At 53.9% G+C, this 18,443-nt stretch overlaps 9 protein-coding genes across 9 annotated transcripts; 6 read left to right on the forward strand and 3 right to left on the reverse strand.

Annotated features, from left to right (window-relative positions):
- Positions 1 to 722: 722 nt before the first annotated feature.
- CLAFUR5_20281 (uncharacterized protein) lies at positions 723 to 1,156 on the reverse strand (the record flags this gene model as incomplete). The annotated part of the gene is made up of 3 exons (XM_059463117.1): positions 723 to 803; positions 853 to 923; positions 976 to 1,156. The coding sequence occupies 3 exons, from the start codon at positions 1,154 to 1,156 to the stop codon at positions 723 to 725; spliced, it is 333 nt and encodes a 110-aa protein (XP_059319121.1).
- Positions 1,157 to 4,832: 3,676 nt separating this feature from the next.
- Positions 4,833 to 6,887, forward strand: CLAFUR5_09786 (uncharacterized protein; the record flags this gene model as incomplete). Its single annotated transcript, XM_047908934.1, has 2 exons — positions 4,833 to 6,474; positions 6,523 to 6,887. 2 exons carry the CDS (start codon positions 4,833 to 4,835, stop codon positions 6,885 to 6,887), a joined length of 2,007 nt encoding a protein of 668 aa, XP_047766502.1.
- A 654-nt stretch (positions 6,888 to 7,541) lies between these two features.
- On the reverse strand, positions 7,542 to 9,680 carry CLAFUR5_09787 (uncharacterized protein; the record flags this gene model as incomplete). Its single annotated transcript, XM_047908935.1, has 1 exon — positions 7,542 to 9,680. One exon carries the CDS (start codon positions 9,678 to 9,680, stop codon positions 7,542 to 7,544), a length of 2,139 nt encoding a protein of 712 aa, XP_047766503.1.
- A 447-nt stretch (positions 9,681 to 10,127) lies between these two features.
- On the forward strand, positions 10,128 to 11,342 carry CLAFUR5_09788 (uncharacterized protein; the record flags this gene model as incomplete). Its single annotated transcript, XM_047908936.1, has 3 exons — positions 10,128 to 10,310; positions 10,360 to 10,926; positions 10,980 to 11,342. The coding sequence occupies 3 exons, from the start codon at positions 10,128 to 10,130 to the stop codon at positions 11,340 to 11,342; spliced, it is 1,113 nt and encodes a 370-aa protein (XP_047766747.1).
- A 2-nt stretch (positions 11,343 to 11,344) lies between these two features.
- Positions 11,345 to 13,252, forward strand: CLAFUR5_09789 (Putative formamidase; the record flags this gene model as incomplete). The annotated part of the gene is made up of 3 exons (XM_047908937.1): positions 11,345 to 11,950; positions 12,017 to 12,324; positions 12,382 to 13,252. The coding sequence occupies 3 exons, from the start codon at positions 11,345 to 11,347 to the stop codon at positions 13,250 to 13,252; spliced, it is 1,785 nt and encodes a 594-aa protein (XP_047766748.1).
- Positions 13,253 to 13,331: 79 nt separating this feature from the next.
- On the reverse strand, positions 13,332 to 13,895 carry CLAFUR5_09790 (uncharacterized protein; the record flags this gene model as incomplete). The annotated part of the gene is made up of 2 exons (XM_047908938.1): positions 13,332 to 13,661; positions 13,806 to 13,895. 2 exons carry the CDS (start codon positions 13,893 to 13,895, stop codon positions 13,332 to 13,334), a joined length of 420 nt encoding a protein of 139 aa, XP_047766389.1.
- A 619-nt stretch (positions 13,896 to 14,514) lies between these two features.
- Positions 14,515 to 15,109, forward strand: CLAFUR5_09791 (uncharacterized protein; the record flags this gene model as incomplete). The annotated part of the gene is made up of 3 exons (XM_047908939.1): positions 14,515 to 14,587; positions 14,643 to 14,804; positions 14,862 to 15,109. 3 exons carry the CDS (start codon positions 14,515 to 14,517, stop codon positions 15,107 to 15,109), a joined length of 483 nt encoding a protein of 160 aa, XP_047766388.1.
- Positions 15,110 to 15,361: 252 nt separating this feature from the next.
- CLAFUR5_09792 (uncharacterized protein) lies at positions 15,362 to 16,403 on the forward strand (the record flags this gene model as incomplete). The annotated part of the gene is made up of 3 exons (XM_047908940.1): positions 15,362 to 15,569; positions 15,644 to 15,892; positions 15,964 to 16,403. 3 exons carry the CDS (start codon positions 15,362 to 15,364, stop codon positions 16,401 to 16,403), a joined length of 897 nt encoding a protein of 298 aa, XP_047766391.1.
- Positions 16,404 to 17,166: 763 nt separating this feature from the next.
- On the forward strand, positions 17,167 to 18,368 carry CLAFUR5_09793 (uncharacterized protein; the record flags this gene model as incomplete). The annotated part of the gene is made up of 2 exons (XM_047908941.1): positions 17,167 to 17,731; positions 17,785 to 18,368. The coding sequence occupies 2 exons, from the start codon at positions 17,167 to 17,169 to the stop codon at positions 18,366 to 18,368; spliced, it is 1,149 nt and encodes a 382-aa protein (XP_047766390.1).
- Positions 18,369 to 18,443: the final 75 nt, after the last annotated feature.

Raw genomic sequence — 18,443 nt, forward strand, 5'->3', positions numbered from 1 at the left:
TTTGCAAGGTCACAAAAGTTGCATACTGAAATAAATCTTTCGACACCCGGCCTATGACCACAGGGAAGTGAGTAGAGGGCACTCTGTTCGATCTGCTCTTGTGTGTATGTCTAACCACTAGCCACGAGGGCGAGGTCGAGATTCGAATCGAACAGCTGGCTTCACATCCGCTCTACCTATACATGATCACTACTCCGTAAGACTGGTCCTACGGTCGCTGACTGAGAGGAAGTCTATTCGGTTATACGTTCTTGCATTCTCGGCTGGACGACGATCCTTGCGTACGCTGCCCGAGCTCAAGTGGCAGTGAATCTTGGCTCGGCCAGCAGCTGTGCCGTGCTGAAGACACCACCTCCTCAATTCGAGCCATCCAACCACGTTTTGCACGACTGCCTCAGCCCCTTATCGAGTGACCTGGCTACGCCGGATCACAGCGAGTCGGCGTCGTTGGCAGTGGCCGCCAAATGCAAATGTTGCTCTGCTACATCAATACGCTGTATCTTCGTCCTTACATGCCTTTCTCTTACGAACAGTACAAATACTTCTGGATCTTGGCAATCTGCGTGGATGGGCAGCGAGACTGGACAACGACAACTGCTGAGACAGTGATACTTTTCGATGCAAGAAATCTACTAAGGAGACACATGACCGACTGGATCGATGACGAAGCAGCGTCTGCCCTTATCTGAATGCAGTCTCTGGTCGAGCCGACTGCATCCGACTTAGTATTGCCCATATCCTCGATAGCCATTGTACCAGTGGAAGTTCTCTAGCATCGCAGGAAGATACCGCTTAGTGCTTGGCTACTAGTAAGCATAAGCACGTGTCGTATTCAGTGCATTGAAAGCATACCTTGGCAGCCTCGATCTCTCTCTTGGAACCTCCATACGCCACACTACTCCCTTCGTAGCCAGTGTATGAGCCTTAAAAGGTGTGTCAGCACTCTGCAGCAGCCCCCATGACTTGAAGCTTTACCATAGGTGTCATCGGAAGCAGTGGTCCCATCCACGTTCCCGTACATGTTGTAAGCATTATATATGCCGTACAAAGAGCCTGGGCCCTGGCGCTTATCCATGCTATCGACTTTGTTGCCGGTTGGAAGTGCCAGAACCGTAGTGAGCATCATAGTGGGCAAGCACAAGTAGATGAGTTGCATGGTGAACAGAAAACTTGGGCTTGTTCAGCTCGAGTGTGTGGGGACAGTGGTGCGAAATGTCGTTGGCGGTTGCATGACTTGTTCATATAGGTATGATAGGAGTCTCGACATCGATACGTGAGTAAAGTTACCAGTCCAATGACAGTGAAGCGCATGAAGCACGTTATACATACATCAAGGATGTGCACCAAGGAGAGCCACCAAGGACGGCCACCAAGGACGGCCACCAAGGACGGCCGCCAAGGATGTCAACTGTGGTTAGACGATCACTACTCGCCGGGTCGACCATTCCCATCTTGCGTCGCATTGAGCAGCTTGCATATAATGTCCGATACAGAACGATAATCTTTGCAGTAGAAGATAAGATCCATTTCCCAGACACCCACTTCATCATTCACGGCACCCCAATCTGCGACAACATCCTTCAAAATGTTGGGAACCAAAGTTATCTACACGGCTCTCTCTTTTGCTGCTCTCGCCTTGGGCCAGTGTGGGCAAACGAACGCCAGACCAGGTACCTGTGACCCAAACGATCCTCAGATCTGCCGGGAGGGCGGCGCAACCTACGGCTGTCCGAACACAGACCAATGCATCTCTGCTTGCGCGGTCATTGGTGATCCTACAAAGGGGATTTTCGATGGGACCACATATGTAATGCACTCCCCGTGATGTTACAGGTGTGTAGAAGTGTGCTAATGACAAGAAGTGCTGCTAGACCTCTTGTATGTCGCGGGAGATATCGAGTCGATGATTGGGATGCGGGAACGGAAAGCACTCATAATTGACGATCAGGCATTCGTGTAGAACAGAGGGCCGGAGATTTGGTCAGTCACTACAGAAATTGTCAATCATCACTTTCGCATCGATGCAGCCTTCTGTCCTCCTTCAGCCTCTCTCCCACTTCCAAGTGAAAAGTCTGACGCAAGGCCGAGCTTGAAGAGGACCGCGGCCGCTGGGTGGATATGGGTACGCCCAGTGTTGCGCTTGCTGCAAGTGACTGTCGTCAGTCGCCAAGCAGGTGAGCTCGGCCGGAAGAGACTTGGCCGTGTCTGTGATAAGCGTAACATGTTCGGGTCGTGCCAGTCGCGACTTTGCGAAGAGCATCGTGAAGTTGCGGTCGGAACAGGTAGATCTCTAGCAGGACCTTGACGAAGGTAGACAAGCAGAGCTGAAGTCGGGAGGTTGTTTGAGCTATCAAGGGACACGTGTTGTGCAGCACATAGTTGCGCGTGAGTGTATTGAGAAGAAGTCCTGCGATGGACTTTAGTGCGTTAGCAGGATAGCACATACCTCAACGAAGCAATACTGGCAACTCGGCGAGCCCAGGCGTCGCTGAAGAGCTCAATGTGACAGCAGCAGCCGTTGGACGACTTCACGAAAAACGACTTTTGCCTCGGATGGCTGCCACAGAAGTGACGGTTGGGTAGAGTGGGAGTCGAACACCACATCTCATGAGTTTGGTACGGTACCGACAAGAACGAGTTTGTCACCTTTCGCATGTCAAAAGAATGAGACAGCTAGGGCCCCTCATGCGTCTTTCCATTAGACGACCTTCCCGAAAGGTGATCTGTTTAAAGCCCAGGAGGCTGTTGGGGAAAGTGGGAGTCGAACACCACATCTCATGAGTTGAATGGTACTGGCGGATGGCTGCCACTGGTCGCATGTCAAATGAATGAGACAGCTAGAGCCCCTCATGCGTCTTGACCATTAGACGACCTCCCCGGTATTGGAGTATAATCTGTGATGTGAAATGTCAGTGGTGGAGGGTGGAGGATGGCCTTGCCTGAGGCCTGGTCTTGGCGCTTGGGTGATGGGATGTTGTGGTAAGAAGGAGGAAGGAAAGTCGAAAAAGCTGCAGCTTTGATCCTGCGCTGTGGGTCGTTGTGGGGTCCACAATATTGGGCTGTGCGATGGCTCTTCGATAGACCAATTGATCAGTTAGAGCATTGCTGACGAGCTAAAAGTGGTCATCAATCTGCGAAGCTGTATTGGAGCTTCGGCATGCCGAGTCCGGCACGTGATTAAGCGAAGCGACCGAGCGCTAGCCACACCGGAGTACGAGCTTGCGAGTACGTAGGTGAGGCGTCAGCGAGGGAGTGAAGCTCTATACCAGCCCTCAACTAGCCTTGGCGCCCGCTCTGATTGGTCAACTTTCAAGTTTTAGGGTCACGTGACCTGCCGCACTGTGCCTGTTGGCGAACTCGCAAACATATACTCGTCGCTAACGCCTATGTCGTCGTATAATAAGCACTGTACGTCGGGTAGCGGTAGCGTAGATCGCACGCTACTTTGTAGTCTAGAAGGGTTGGTAGAGAGCTCCACTCCGCTACGCTTACCTTTGGAGGTTCACAACCGCCAACAGCACATTTTTGGTATGCCGAGTGACCAAATCGACTTGACGAGTGTGTTGATTGGTAGTCCATATAGCTTTTGACTGCGGCATTCGAGCCGCTTCCACTATACCTCGTGCGATGTCGGAGGCTGTGCGGTGCGGGTCGGTGCACCTGTCTTGATATGTGTGCTGACATTGGTTGGCAGCGGGATATCGGCCGGTTTGACCCGCTAGAGGTCAGAATTGTCAAAGAGGTATGTTGAGTCTGCCAGTAGATATCTAGGTGCAATAGCAAAGTATCGAAGGCAGAAGGCGATAGCCTGCGTTGCAACTCTTGGTCGAGATATGTTCAGTCCTAACAGGACATCTTGCAGCTATTGATTGTGCGTTGACCAGTGGCCTGCTGTTACGAAGCTGTCGCAATCGCTATCTAGCGATGCCAAGCGATCTCCAAAGTCAGATCGAGTGACCGAGACATCACGAACTTGACTCGATGAAATGCTGAGCAGCAAGCGCAGTGATGGTAAGTCGATGTTGCGCAGCAGGCGAACTTGTTCGGTACAAGCGGCAATTATTGCCAGTAGCTCTAGCAAGTCGTCGTCTCCGGTGCGATGTGTCCAGGTTGGATACTGAGCACAATGGTCGCTTGATCAGAGGATTGGCGACGTTGAGGTCCTCTTCAAGGTTCACAAGGATGATACCATATCCTCCGCGGAGCGCAACCTGGTGACAGCACAACAGCCGGTGAGCACTGTTGTCAAGAATGAGCGGTCGCCAGCGAGTCATGCGTGACATGATGATGCAGCTGGTAGAACACAATCGAGCCCGGTGCAGGGAATGTTCCAAGCTTCGTATCGCCTCCATCCTTGTCTTGACTTCAAAGGAGCCGACGGCTACAACGGCAACGACCATCGCAAACATGGTAGAAAGTCGTCTCGCATATGTATGTCGGACTCTTGGGGAGGTGTCGTTCGCTCGGAGTATACGTCAACGGCTTCGAGGGGAGCCTCAAACCCAAAAGTGTCCGCTGCTGCAAGGGCCATTGACCGGGATTCCTTGCCAAGGCTGGAAGCTTTCCTGCCAGCCTGTATACTGTCAGAGAGAGCAAAGTGCACGCAGCACAAGGACCAGCATCGTCGCTGTCGGTGGATGCAGACGGAGATGCTGCAAAGTTACACGTCAAGTCGTTGTACACCGACCGGCCTCTCCAACGCCCGGATTCTCATATGCAGAGCGGTGATGCCGTTGAACCACTTTCTTTTGAAAGTGACTGGTGACCAACTGTTTCGCTCCGCATACCTGTAGAACCCAACGACCATAATTCGCAAAGAATCAGACCTACCAATGGGTGGCATTGTGTCCTTAGCAGAGCCAGGATCTGTGCAGCCCGAGCAGAGCATGTTATCAAGACCAAGAGCCACTCGACCTCGCAGACCTGACGATGTGGCACCTGTCTACAAGAAAGCCACGATAAAGGGCTCAGAAAGGCCTCCTCGAGAATCGCACCGGAGAAACGACGCAGCTCCGGTCACCACATACATTCCGAGCGGCGTGTCCTCGCGTCGCAAGCCCGTTGAACCGATCGTGGCGGGCAGGAAAGTGGAACATCTGACATTGAAGGAAAGACCTCCACATATAACAAGCCAAATGAAGACGAAGCTTGCCATTGCTAGAGCGGAGCAGGCGGTATTAGCAACGAAGGAGGCAGCCAGAGCCATGCCAATTCCAAAGAAGTCAAGCAGGCGTCGATTGAGCCCACCTTCAGACGGATCTGTGACCAGCACAACATCGCCAGTCAATTCGGAGAATTGGCCGTTGCCAAAAGCTTCACCCAAAGATAGCGTCATGCGATTGTCCAGCGACACGCAGAAGAGTCAGCAGCAACACAAGCAGATGACTATAACAGAGCCGAATCAGGAAGAGGATGATGCCAGCGTAATGATTCCAGCCACGAACAAAGCGTGGGACGCCATTATCGAGGAGCTCAACTCGGACAGCGATGCAGATAGCTTTACCACAGCATCAGATCCGGAGGGTGCAGAGCACGGAGATATCCAGATTGGCCTGGTCACAAATGAGCAGCCGAGCCAGAATGACAACGAGGCTCTTCGCCCTCCGCCGCTCAGGACGACTCGCTACAAGACAGTAGCGGAGTCTACAATCGACCCTTTGCCAGGGCCGCCAATGGCAGTGAAGAAGCTGGGAGCTCCGGACACCGCTTCGCGATGCGCGTCTCTTGTAACTCTCAACCACTCGCATTCAGCCGGCCGTCTGTTCCAAGCAACGGGAGACGATCGGAAGGTTCGCTTCGGAGAGCCAAAGGTGTTCATCCACATTACGGGCGAGCCTGCTCGAATACCGAAAGTGCCCAGCAAAGACGAGTACAAAGCTCTTGTGGCTCGTGGGATGCGCGAGTTCCAGGAGTACGCTGACAAACAGAATCAACACTTGCCTGCGTTGCCAAAGAAGAGCTCGCCAGCCAAGTCTCCTCCCCCGAAGAAATCGCAGGCCACAGAAAAGTCAGAGCCGCCGCCGAAAGCGCCAATGCCATCCAAGCCAGAGTCAAAGGCAACACCACACCGCCGTTTGAAGTCAGAGCCGCTGCTCAAATGGAGTGCGCCGCCGCCGAAAGTGCCGATTCCACCCAAGCCGGAGTCAAAGGTAGCACCACACCGCCAATTGAATTTAGAGCCGCTGCTCGAGTCGAGTGCCTCGCCGCCCAAGTCTGCAGAACAAAAAGACATCAGCTTGAAGCAGAGCGTGAAGGGCGCATTCGGTGCACTCAGAAAGCGTACGTCGAAAGCTCTGAGCTTCGACGGTACACCGGGGCCCAAGAGACGCAGCCTGGCGGTCCTGATGCAGCCGCAGAGTGTGCGACAGTCGGTCGAAGACATCTCAGCGCAAGTGGCGACTGGTCGAGGCAGGCCCCGGAGGAGAGATAGTCGTCGGGAGGGTCGAGCAAAGCTTCAAAAGAGCCAAAGAATGTGTAAGTACCCCGAGAGCCAATCCATCAACATTTCTGACCTTGTCGCAGCCAGTGGTGCATCAAACAGCCCACGAACATCTCGCTTCTTCAAGCGATCGTCCGGCTCCGCCAGGAATAGTGCTCTTCGCTTGAGCATTCATAATCGGATGCCATCGCTGCCGCAGGTGGCAGAGCTTGAAGGTGAAGGTCCGTACTATGAGCTTGCTGCATTCGATGCCGATGGCAATGTTCCAAGAGACCGCTCGCTGTCACCGATCCGGGTCTGGAACAATGGAGGTGCGACTTGGCTAGCTGCCAACAGGATGATGAACGAGACCAGTAGCACTCTTGCACTTGCTCCTGCGGTGGCTGTGAATACGGTGATCCGACGCCGGGACTGGGCTGCGGAGTATAGGACGGCTATCGCGGTGTGAGGCCGGCGTTTGTAGAGTTGGGAGCCTGAGCAAAGTGCAGTGTATCGAAGCACATGCTCGACGCGTCATAAGGTGCCTCTTGTTGATGAGACCAGATGTTTTACGCGTTCGCAGGTCATGAAAAGGAAGAGGAAGGTGTTGAGGCATGGTGTGATCGACATGATAAGCCACCGAAACGAGACTAGCTCGAACTAGTCATTCACTCATCCCGGTCCACGGCAAGAGCGCAGATCATACACGCCTACATGACGTCGCGATGGCATGAACGACTGACATTTGTGGTTTTGATGGCTGATCATTGAGATCCGTTGCTCATGTCGACATCCTCCAGTGGCGTTATGCCTAGACCTCATCGAAATCGACAGGGCATCCGTCATGAACACGTCCTGGGACAACACGAACCGCACCGAGCTTATCGCGACTGAAGATCGAACATGGAACAGGCAAGAGCACTTTACGAAACTCAGTCCTCGTTGTACAGGTTTCAACTTCTTGTACAACAAGCCTACATCATCCTGTCTCCATGCCGCCGAGGCTTCCACCATTGTCCAGTACACAACGCCAAAGCACCACGCTCATAAACAACATAATCCTCTTTCCAGACATCAAACATCAACATGCATCCATCCATCCACCCAACCTCTCCCCTCCCGATCACCTCCCCACCCCATCATCCCACCCCCTCCTCTCCCTCACATTAACCCCAGACCCCGACTCCCTACTCACCGTCCTCACCAACTCCTCCTCCATCGCCTTCAACCGAATCGGACTCCTCAACGGCACCCCAAAATCATCCTCGCCCCAGTACTCACCATCATCATAATCCAACCCATCCAGATCCTCGACATCACTACCATCAAGGTCAAAACTACCTGGTACTCTCCTCGCCATACCTCTTGGACTTTCGAAGAAAGGGAGTGCTCCTCGCGCGAACCGAGCTGCGATGCGGAGCATGATGGCGACGAGGGAGGCGGGTGGGCCGAGGAAGACGGCGCAGGCTTTGCGGACGAGGGCTGTGGCGAAGGCGGCTTGTTGTTGTTGTTGTTGTTGTTGTTGTTGTTGTTGGGAGGAGTGGCTTCGTCGGGAGAGGTCTGAGCGTTTGGAGGAGAGGGAGTTGGAGGAGACGGTGGTGGAAGAGGAGCGGCGTGTGGGAGGTTTGGTGTTTGGGGCGAAGGAGGTTGTGGTGCCGCCGATGCTACGCCGAGCTTGTATGCGGGCTTGGATCTGGGCGTATGGGTCGTCTTTGGCCGGGGGTTCTGCTGGGAGAGGCTCTTGCTGTGGAAGTGCATCGTCAAACCAGTCTGCTGTTCGTGGATGCTCCGGTTCTGTTGGTCCTGATTCTGCTTCATGCATGATTACTGAGTCGTCCAGTATACTTTCTTCCCGCCCGTACGCCAGATTGGAGTCGTCTAGGGTTGTGTCGTCTTCCACGACAAGTTCACCTCGTGCGTGCTCCTGCGGATCAACATGCTTCGTCGACTGTTCTGGGTGCGATATTGGTGCGTGTAACTCATTTACCACCCCCCGTGCGATCACATCATGAACAGTGTCCTCCTCTTGAGCATGTTCAGGTAAAGCATGCTTCGGCTCATCATCTGCATGTTCTTCGCCACAATTCACATCCTCGGGTCCTGGAATCTCGATCTCCGGCTCCACCTTGTCAAGCTGTTCGAGCATATCTGTCTCTGGTACCGTCCTTGGCGGCTGCTCGACGTAGTCCATGCCTGCGCTTGAGTCCGGCGGCGAAGGCGGCATGTCTGTGGGTATTGCTTGGAACGGTCGGAGTGTTGTTGGATTCAGGGCGCCTGGTGCTTGTTGTGGAGACCGAGATCTTGATCGTTCGGGCGCCTCTGGCGCAAGGCTCTCTCGTAGTCGCGACGGTGGTGGTGGTGGTGTGCCTTGCAGTGACAGATGAGGAGGTGCTGTGACAGACCTCATGTTGATGCCCATTGCACGTTCGCGAACGCTAGGCCTGGTAGGAGTGTTGAACCTGAGCTGCTTCACCGCATCTGCCACTTCCAACACTTCTGGTACGGTATCTTCAGCTGAACTCGAGCCCTCTCCGTCTGATCCTGTCGCACTGCCTGACGACTCGCTACCTCTTCTGAGCGGCTCCTCGCCATCCTCAGGCTTCCAACTGTATACCCTGTCCATCTTCCACTTCTTCGCGCGTCCATGGCTCTTGATCTTCTTCCTCACCCTGATCTCTGGCTCTACGGGAAGATCCACCGCAAACGTCCTCGCGAACGGGCACGCTGTCCTTTCAAAAAACAGGACTTTCTTCAAACACTCCTTGAACTCCTCCACTTTCTCCAGATCCTCAGGCGTTTGTCCTGGTAGCTCGATGCGGTAGTATGTTTCCGGTAAGACCCGCATCGCAAACTTGCTGACACCGTCAACAAACCAGCAGTTGCTTCTAGGCAAGATCGCATGCAACAGGCTCCCCGAATGCAGGAACGACACACTTCCAGGCACGCGATAGATCTCCAAAGGTCCTGACGCAAGCGTCTGCTCTGTCAAAGTCGCCCATGGTAGTGTCCCCTGCCGTCCTTGCCCACCACCTGAGCTCGGCGTCCCAGCGCTACTCCCCGGTCGCGAAGTCCCGCTCGTCGTGAATTTGATGACTTTGGCGTTCGCGTGTGTATACAGCGTCTCAATACCCTCCGCAGCACCTATCTCAGCAGTTGGCGTCGCGCGACTCGTGGTCGCAATCTTGGAGGGCAGCGTGAACGATCGGTTCAGGGCGACTTTCCGGGGTGTTTGTTCAGGCGTTTTCGGTGCCGTGGTCGACATGACGGCAACGTTGCGACTGACATGTGCGAGGAAGACAGAACGTTGTGAGGTCGTGTGAGATCAAAAGAGTCGTCTCCTTGGTTGCGTGGAATGAGGTGCCTGGAATAGGTCTCTGGTCACAACGGTCGAGCCGGGAGGCGCAAAGCTACGTGTGTGACGCGAGACCGTTCACATGTCAGACGAGCATCTTTGTTCCTCGACAACAATATCGCCACTTTCTCTTATAGCTGGGTATGGCGAGTGAATGTTGACATCGAAAGACCGATACATGTCAAGGCCAACTCGCATCTCGTGACTGTCAACAATGCCTGTCTTCCACGCGGCGACCGCCCCGCAGGATGACGTCCCTCGCAACCAGGATTTGGGAATCGTCGTAGATCTGGCGCATGCTCGAATGCTGAGCCGACATTGTTTGTCGCGAGACATTCACCCATCACCCTCACCACGATGAGTAACTATGGCTCCTTTGGGAGCTTCGAGCTCAACTCCATCGTCCGAGGAGCGCAGCTCACCCTCGTCGGTGCCAACAGAGCACTGCAGAATCCAGGATTGTTCTCGTCAGAACACTACAAACAGGCAGCATTGGCAGTAGCAGCGGGCATTGCAATCAGACTGCTTGTCGCTATACCAGTATGTCAACAACAATCCACTGTCACAACCATCTTCTAACAACGTCTAGACCCTCGGCATCCGCGTCCTCCTCCGCTCCCTAGGCCTCTTCACCGACCTCTCCGGCTCAACATGGGACGAAGACATCGTCCAAGGCATCGAGTTCATCGAACACTCCGTCCTCCAGGTCCCCTTCTTCCTCATGTCCTTCATGCGATACCTCAGTCCCGCCATGGACCAGATGTTCATGAACTCCCTGCAGTGGGTGGATCAGACATATCTTCAGAAACACAAGAGCGAGGACCCGTCTGGCCTGAGAGCGATGTACTACCCGAACCTACGACTCTACAGTGAGCATGCGAAGACGGCGCAGAAGAAGGAGCCGAAGGAGGCTATGACGGCGTTCTTTATGAGGTTTGGGAAGAAGGCGGTGTTGAGTTTGGGGATCTACCTCCTGTCCTTCATACCGTATGTTGGAAGGTTTGTGCTGCCGGCAGCATCTTTCTACACCTTCAACAAGGCGGTCGGTCTGCAGCCTGCTGTGCTCATCTTTGGGAGTTCGCTGTTCTTACCGAAGCGGTATCTGGTTATGTTCCTCCAGAGCTATTTCTCAAGCAGAAGCTTGATGCGTGAGCTGGTAAGTTTGAATCTCGAGATGGGATCTCCGGGCATGTTGCTAACACTGCATAGCTCGAGCCGTACTTTTCACGCATCCGATACACCTCGGAGCAGAAACGAAAGTGGTTCCACGACCGCGAAGGCGTCCTCTACGGTTTCGCCCTCGCTTTCTTCGTCTTCCTCAAAATACCTCTCCTCGGCGTCCTCATCTACGGTGTGGCAGAAGCCTCAACTGCCTATCTCATCACGAAGATCACCGAGCCACCTCCAGCACCAGCAGAAGCAGAGGAGTTCAAGAAGATGGACGTCAAGTGGGAGAACAAACACGAGTTCTTATCCTTGCCATTAGACGCACTGGACAAGTTCAATACGACTGCAAAGGGCAAGCAAGTACGGCCAGACACCACTGGCAACTTGGGCAAGCAGTTCACCTAGAGATGACTTCCAGCTCCCTGGTAGAACAGCACACAGTGATAGCATCAAATGCATGCAGCGCCGCATCTCTAGCTGTGGTCAAGCGCGTGGCGATGTATGATTCTAGCGGCATGGCATTGGGTCTTTACCCTGGTCAGACAGCTGCCAAGACCCATGACAGCTCCAAAGCTTGCCCCGCAACGACCAGAGCTCTCACATGTAACAGCTTCGTTTACACGCTCACCTTATCAGCCTTTTCCCTCATTGCCCAGGACCTTGATACGCGCCATTGGAGATTGAGATGCCGCCGCTCGGTAGGTGTGAAGCTCCAGCTTGGCTTATCGCTCGCGCCACAACGTAACGATCGAGATGAACCCCGCTTCAAGGAGAAGTGGAAGGACGGCAGAGATGTAGGTGGGTTTGTTTACATCCAGTTGTCTGTGTGCCTGGTCTGCTTCTCTCGTTCTCATCTCTCTTCGTTGAAGCTGCCTGCAAGACTTCTCATCATGTCTGCCGCAACTAAATACCAGAAAGATTTCCAGCAAAAGGTCAAGAGCGGCGAGCATCAAATTCGATATGCTGCAAAGGTAGATCTTGAGAAAGATGCAGGCTCAGAGCCATATTTACACGTACGTCAAAGTCACCATCAAGGTCTAGCAACGCCCGCAGCAACCTACTGACAATGGCCTCTCAAGAACCGATGGCATCCCGACATCCCGACCTATGGGACGATCAAGAACAACGAAACGGTCAAGATTGAATGCGTTGACTGGACTGGCGGACAGATTGGCAACAATGACTCCGCTGATGATATGAGGGATGTTGATCTCACGAGAATCCATTACCTCACTGGACCTTTCGAAATTGAGACCGCTGAACCCGGCGATATCCTCCTCGTCGACATCCAAGATGTGCAACCCCTCGAGCGCCAGCCATGGGGCTTCACTGGTATCTTCGCGAAAGAGAACGGCGGTGGATTTCTAGATGAAGTATACCCCAAACCGTACGCCTTTCTCCCACCTCCCTCGCATCTTCACCACCACTAACTCCCCATCAACAGAGCTAAAGCAATCTGGAACTTCGAAGGAATCCACTGCACAACTCGCCACATCCCCGGCGTGAAATTCGCCGGCCTCATCCACCCAGGCATCCTCGGCTGCGCCCCCTCCGCCGAAGTCCTCAACACCTGGAACACCCGCGAAGGCGAACTAATCGCCGCCTGCAAGAACCATCCCGAGCTCGGCTCCCGCGACGTCGCAATGCCCCCCGAGCCCATCAACGTCCACGCCGGCGGCTCCGCCAGCGACGAGATCAAGAAGAAAGTCGGCAACGAGGGCGCTCGCACCGTACCTGGCCGCCCTGAACATGGAGGAAACTGCGATATCAAGAACCTCTCCCGCGGCTCAAAAGTCTATCTCCCCGTCCACGTCAAAGGCGCGAAATTCAGCGTCGGAGACTTGCACTTCTCCCAAGGCGACGGCGAAATTTCCTTCTGCGGCGCCATCGAAATCGCAGGCGTCATAACCATTAATTTCAAGGTCATCAAGAACGGCATGGCAGACCTCGGCCTCAAATCACCCATCTACATCCCCGGCCCTGTCGAACCCCAATTCGGCCCCGGTCGACACATCTACTTTGAAGGCTTCTCCGTCGATTCCAACGGGAAGCAGCACTACCTCGACGCAACAGTAGCCTATCGGCAGACGTGTCTGCGGGTGATTGAGTATATGAGGAGGTTTGGATATGATGATTATCAGACGTATTTGTTGCTGAGTTGTGCGCCGGTGCAAGGGCATATTGCGGGGATTGTGGATATTCCCAACGCGTGTACGACTTTGGGGCTGCCGGTTGATATTTTTGATTTTGATATTATGCCCGGGGCGAAGATTGAGAAGAGGGATTTGGGGGCTTGTGCGAAGGCTAGTTCGTAGTAGTGGTAGTGGTGGTGGTTTGAGTGGAATGGAGCACATTGTCGTGATGAATTGAAATGATCTAGCATATGGGGGGTGATTATGCTGTAGCAGCAACACCAGCACTTGCCTGCACACCATCACTATGATCCCGTTTAATCTCCGCCTGCCTAGCCTTGGGCGCATTATAATTCCTCTCCATGGCAGCCTCCGCCCCAGTGACCTTCGAATCCTTCCTCAACGGCCCCTGAATCTCACAATCCACACACGGCTGATTACAGAACGCAATCGAGTATCTAGGTCCAAAATAATCCTTCTCAGGATCCGTCGGCGCTTTCAGCCTGTGGAACGTCGGTTTGAAGCGGTCGTCGGACCAGCTCATGAGGAGATCACCAATGTTGCAGACGATATCACCTTCCTGGAACTCGACCTTTGGTCCATGTGTCGCCCATGCCGAAGGAGGTTACTACTTCTCGACCTGATTCTTGACTTAGTCTGATGGGTGTCGGAGGAGGCTTTGCTCCAGCGAGCAGTACGGTGACATGCTGTGTCATGACCTCTTTCATGTACTTACGCATGCTTCGCGCTTATCGCGAGGCTGCTGCTCATACCGTGCATGACAGGCGAACCTTGAAGTCTTGGCCGATGCTGACTGGCCAGGCATCTTGATATTTAGAACTAGGCAAGGGGACGACAGATTGGGTAGGTAAGATATCAATCCTTGCCCAATCTGCTCTGGCGAAAGATCGACTGTCATGGCTGTCCAATACTGTCGAGTCTGCCCTTGATGCATCTTCTCGTTCGCTTCTCTTCACCAGTGCTTCTACGCGACTCCAACGCTCATCAAGGCCTCGAGATGTCGTGTTGAGGCGAGATCCATCCGGCAAGACCCAGAAGATGGCGGAGGTCGATGCCAATGTCGATGAAGTTGGGAGAAGAGGCAGTGGTGTTTCTTGCTTGACGCCGTCGTCGTCGTCGGCTCAGCTACTCAGCACGACCACATCGCCGAAGCCCTCAAAAGCCGGACATTCAAAAGCCCGGCCTGGAACCGGAGACTCCTTCACCACGATGTCTAACACCGTTGTGCAACGCCTTGATCAAGTCAAGATCGCAAAAGTCTTCAATTGTTTCGGGAGCAGACATCGCAATCAGTCCGGTAGGGAGCTGTTATATCTTCTTTTTACGACGAGCGCCGTACTGTCCACGGCGATTGATCCACACTCACCGGCAGGACACCCATCAGAGACAACCTGCGTACAAGGGATCACTATCTTGCACTAGCCATGGCGACGCAACTGCAGCAGCTGGTGCCTTTCGCTCAGGTGCTTGGCCTCTCCGGCGCCTCTGCATTGTCCGGTAAGTCATTGTCTTTGGCAACACGCACGGCGACACGAAGCTCACACGTCCACAGCATACATTGCATCATTTAGCCTGGTCGGGGTGCCAGTCGCTGCCATGGCACCCACAGATCTAGCCACCAAGCAATGGTTGAAGATGTTCCACATTGGCAAGAACTCGGTACCACCACTCGCGGCTCCCATCGCTGCGTGCTTTGCCTTCTTGGCATATCAAGGTAAGCATGTCCGCCTTGTCTGTCGTCCTTGTGCACCATGTTGATGATGTTTCTCAGCCCGAGACCTTCAAAAGAGATATCTATACGGCGCAGCAGCGATTCTGCCTCTAACAATTCCTGCTTTCACCGGAGTGGTGATGTGGTCCGGCATTAAGGCTCTCGAAGCTGCGGCAAATGGTTCGCCTTCTGCGCCGAGTGACGCTGAGGTGAAGTCTTTGCTCGCGAAATGGAGCACGCAGAATCTTGGACGAGCGATCCTGGCGGGTGCTGCTGCTGCGTTGGGTGCTACGGCCATGTTGTCCTAGGCATGGTGCTTGTGGGTCGGACCTTACAACGACGGGTCTCGAAATGTGCTTGCTGCCATCAACTCTGCTTAGTATCGAGCCTTCTTCGTCAGCATTGGAGAAAGAGCATTAGGAGGTCATTTCACCTGGAAACCGCGGCAAGAAGCTTCCAGATCTGGCCGAACGTCGAGTGTCAAGCAGCAGGCACGGTCCTTCAGGCTAAGAAGCAAGTCGCATCTCACAGCATACGCAAGCACGACTGTGACTCCACGGATGGGACGACTCGAAACTCTGAGGCAGCCGAAAGTCAGCGCGAGTGCCCATCACACTGTTCAGTATCAACATTGCACAGTTTACTGTATGCTAACGCTGCACACGACTCTATCTGCACCACATTACTTTACGCTCATCCTTGACAACAGCACTATGGGCTCCAAACTCGAAATCGCACTTACGGGCGAAGCCAGCATTCAGGTTCCAGGTAAGTCGACCGAGACGCTGCGGTCGCTGCTCGAACGATTGGGGCGATTTTCACTTACCCTGGTTCACCTACAGCTGAACGTGCAGTGCTGGGAATCAAGATATTCTCCAAGAGTCAGAGCAGGGATGGTACCGCTTGCCACGTTTTGGGCACAGCTCGCAAGATTGAAAGCCTGCTACGCAACCTTGGACCCCAGTCCACTACAAAGTTTTTTGCCAAGGAGCAGGCTTGTGTCGACTTCTGGACACGAACTTCTTTGATTGAGACAGACTCTCGCCCCTATGATTCGAAGAACGAGACCGAACTACCTCGCGAGTACACAGGTACGTGAGCCATGTATAGCCATTGCGACATGCAACGACATTGCTACACAGCTGACAGCCTGCCCCCATAGCGGCCATCAACTTCGGAGTACACTTTCAAGATTTCCAATCGATCGAAGCCTTCATCCAACGTCTTGTGGGCCTTCCAATTGCTCAAACACAGGATGTGAAGTGGGTTCTCAAGCAAGAAACCAAAGATGCCTACTGCTCGAAGCTACGCACACAGGCAGCCAAGAATGCACACCGGAATGCTCTGGAGTACGCTCAAGCACTTGGCTTCGAGCGTGTCGTGCCCCACAAGCTCGAGGAGGCGCAGATCTGTGTCCCGATTTCGAACCGAATCATGAGTCGCATACCTACCGGTGGCGTTGAGAGGAGTGGAAGGGATTCGGTAGTCGACGAGAGCCGCCAGGAAGAGGTCAAACGTTTGGTCGATCGTCTGAAATTCGAGTATCAGCCAGAGGACATCGAGATGAGCGTAGTAGTCAAAGCTTCATTCTACGCTGTGTAGCTTGGTGGCCATAGTATCGCGAGGGGGATGGCTATGATTGCAATGACAGAGTAACATCGATTGCGTTGGAGACAGATTGGCACGTCTGAGCGATGCTCTTCACTTATTCACGTCGACAGTGAAGTTACGGCCAACCAGAAACAAGAGCCAAGACATATGCTGTTTGATGATCTGACCAATCATCGACCTCCATTATGGATGACCCAAAGAAGTCGATGTTTCAAACTCTATCTCCATGTCCCCTCTCCTCCGCAAAAGCCTCCTGCGTCGATCTCCTTCGTCACATCTCACGAGCAACGATCAATCTCAGGCACAGGCGTGGTACAGCGAGCAGGTACATGTAGCGCGTGCAGACAAGCATAGCCCCAGACACGTCTTCCAAATCATCTTACCAGCTACACTTCGAATCGTCGACAAGCAGACATTGCCTCACCAATTGCAAGACGGCAACACGAGTCTAGACGCTCCTGCCACCTGATGCACCCCGCAACGGCACCCTTTCCTTCCACCACCACTGCGGCACTCGCGCTGATCATACCCTGAGAACGGTCGAGGCGTCTGCCGGCAAGATGGAGCTTTGGGAGCTGTGCATGCGTCTCATGGCCACGATGCGAGGCGGGAGGAGCAACAACACGCGCTTAAGGTAGAGGTCATCGCCGGATTTGTAGTCCTCTCTTCCAGCAAACACAACACTGCCGACAGAGCTGTGTTGTTGGATCTACCAAAGCACATCGGCCACCACCAACGTACGCAATCAGACACGATGGGTTCCGTCGGACAGGACAAGTACATCCGCTGGGATGCCAAGGGCGTCGAGTTCGAGCAGGAAGGCGAGCTCGACAAGATCTGGGAGGTGTCGAAGCAGTTCAACCGCCTGCAGATGATGAACTTCAACGAGCACATGCACTGTCTCCGAGGAACTCACCTGAAGACCCAAGGATGTGTCATTGGCAAGCTCAAAGTCCACGAGCACCTTCCTGCCCACCTCGCACAGGGCATGTTCGCCAAGGGCGGCACATACGACTGCATCATGCGATACTCCTCGCTCACCCCAAAGATCGTTCCGGACAACATCCCAGCACCACGAGGTATCGGTCTCAAGGTGTTTGGTGTCGAGGGCGAGAAGATCTGGGGTGAGGATAAGAAGACTCAGGACTTCACCTTCAACAACTACCCAATCCTCGAGCTCCGAACTCCAGTGGCTACCTGTGAGATTGCAGATTCGCTTGAGCGCAACTGGAACACTTTGGATAAGTTTGGAGAGGAGCTCAGCCAGCGTCCAGATGCTGAGGTTGCGACTCTGCCAGCCAGACTTGACCGCCAGCACAGTAAGCTGTGATGCGATCATGGTACATTGACCACAAGCTAATATATCACGCAGTGGTGGCCATGAGAGAGTGGTCGCAGTCCGCCTACCGCTACGGTGACTACGTCGCCAAATTCGGCGTTTTCCCCAAGGGTGAAGCCCAGAAGAAGATCGAGAAGGAATTCCTCAAGGACGACGACCCAATCAATATCCTCTCCCAACACACCCGCGCCTTCCACCAAAACCACAAAGTCACCTACTCCTTCTGCGTCCAGCTCCTCGAGAACCTCAACGACCAGCCCGTAGAGGACATCGGCTTCGAATGGGACGAGAAGAAGTACCCCTTCATCGAAGTCGCCGAGCTCGAGTTCGAGCCACAAGATTCGTGGCTGCCAGAGTTCCGCGTCTGGTGGGATGACCGCATTACTGTCAATGGATGGCACGGTCTGAAGGCACACCAGCCTCTTGGAAGCACTAACCGTATGAGGAGGGTCGTGTATGCTGAGAGCAGGAAGTTGAGGCTGAGGGTTAATGCTCACAAGGACTATATTGAGCCGGAGAGTTTGGCGGATGTGCCTGCGCCAATTCCAGCGATTCAGTTGCCGTATAACCCGAAGTCGGGTCAGAAGGCTGTGACGTCGGTTGAGATTGCGGTTTAGGGGATGGGGATGGGGATGGTGCTGGGAAGAGGCTTGATCGAGCGATTTGTATATACACGATCTTGAATATACCCT

The sequence above is a fragment of the Fulvia fulva genome, chromosome 9 (genome assembly GCF_020509005.1).
Source record: "Fulvia fulva chromosome 9, complete sequence".
Lineage (NCBI taxonomy): Eukaryota > Fungi > Ascomycota > Dothideomycetes > Mycosphaerellales > Mycosphaerellaceae > Fulvia > Fulvia fulva.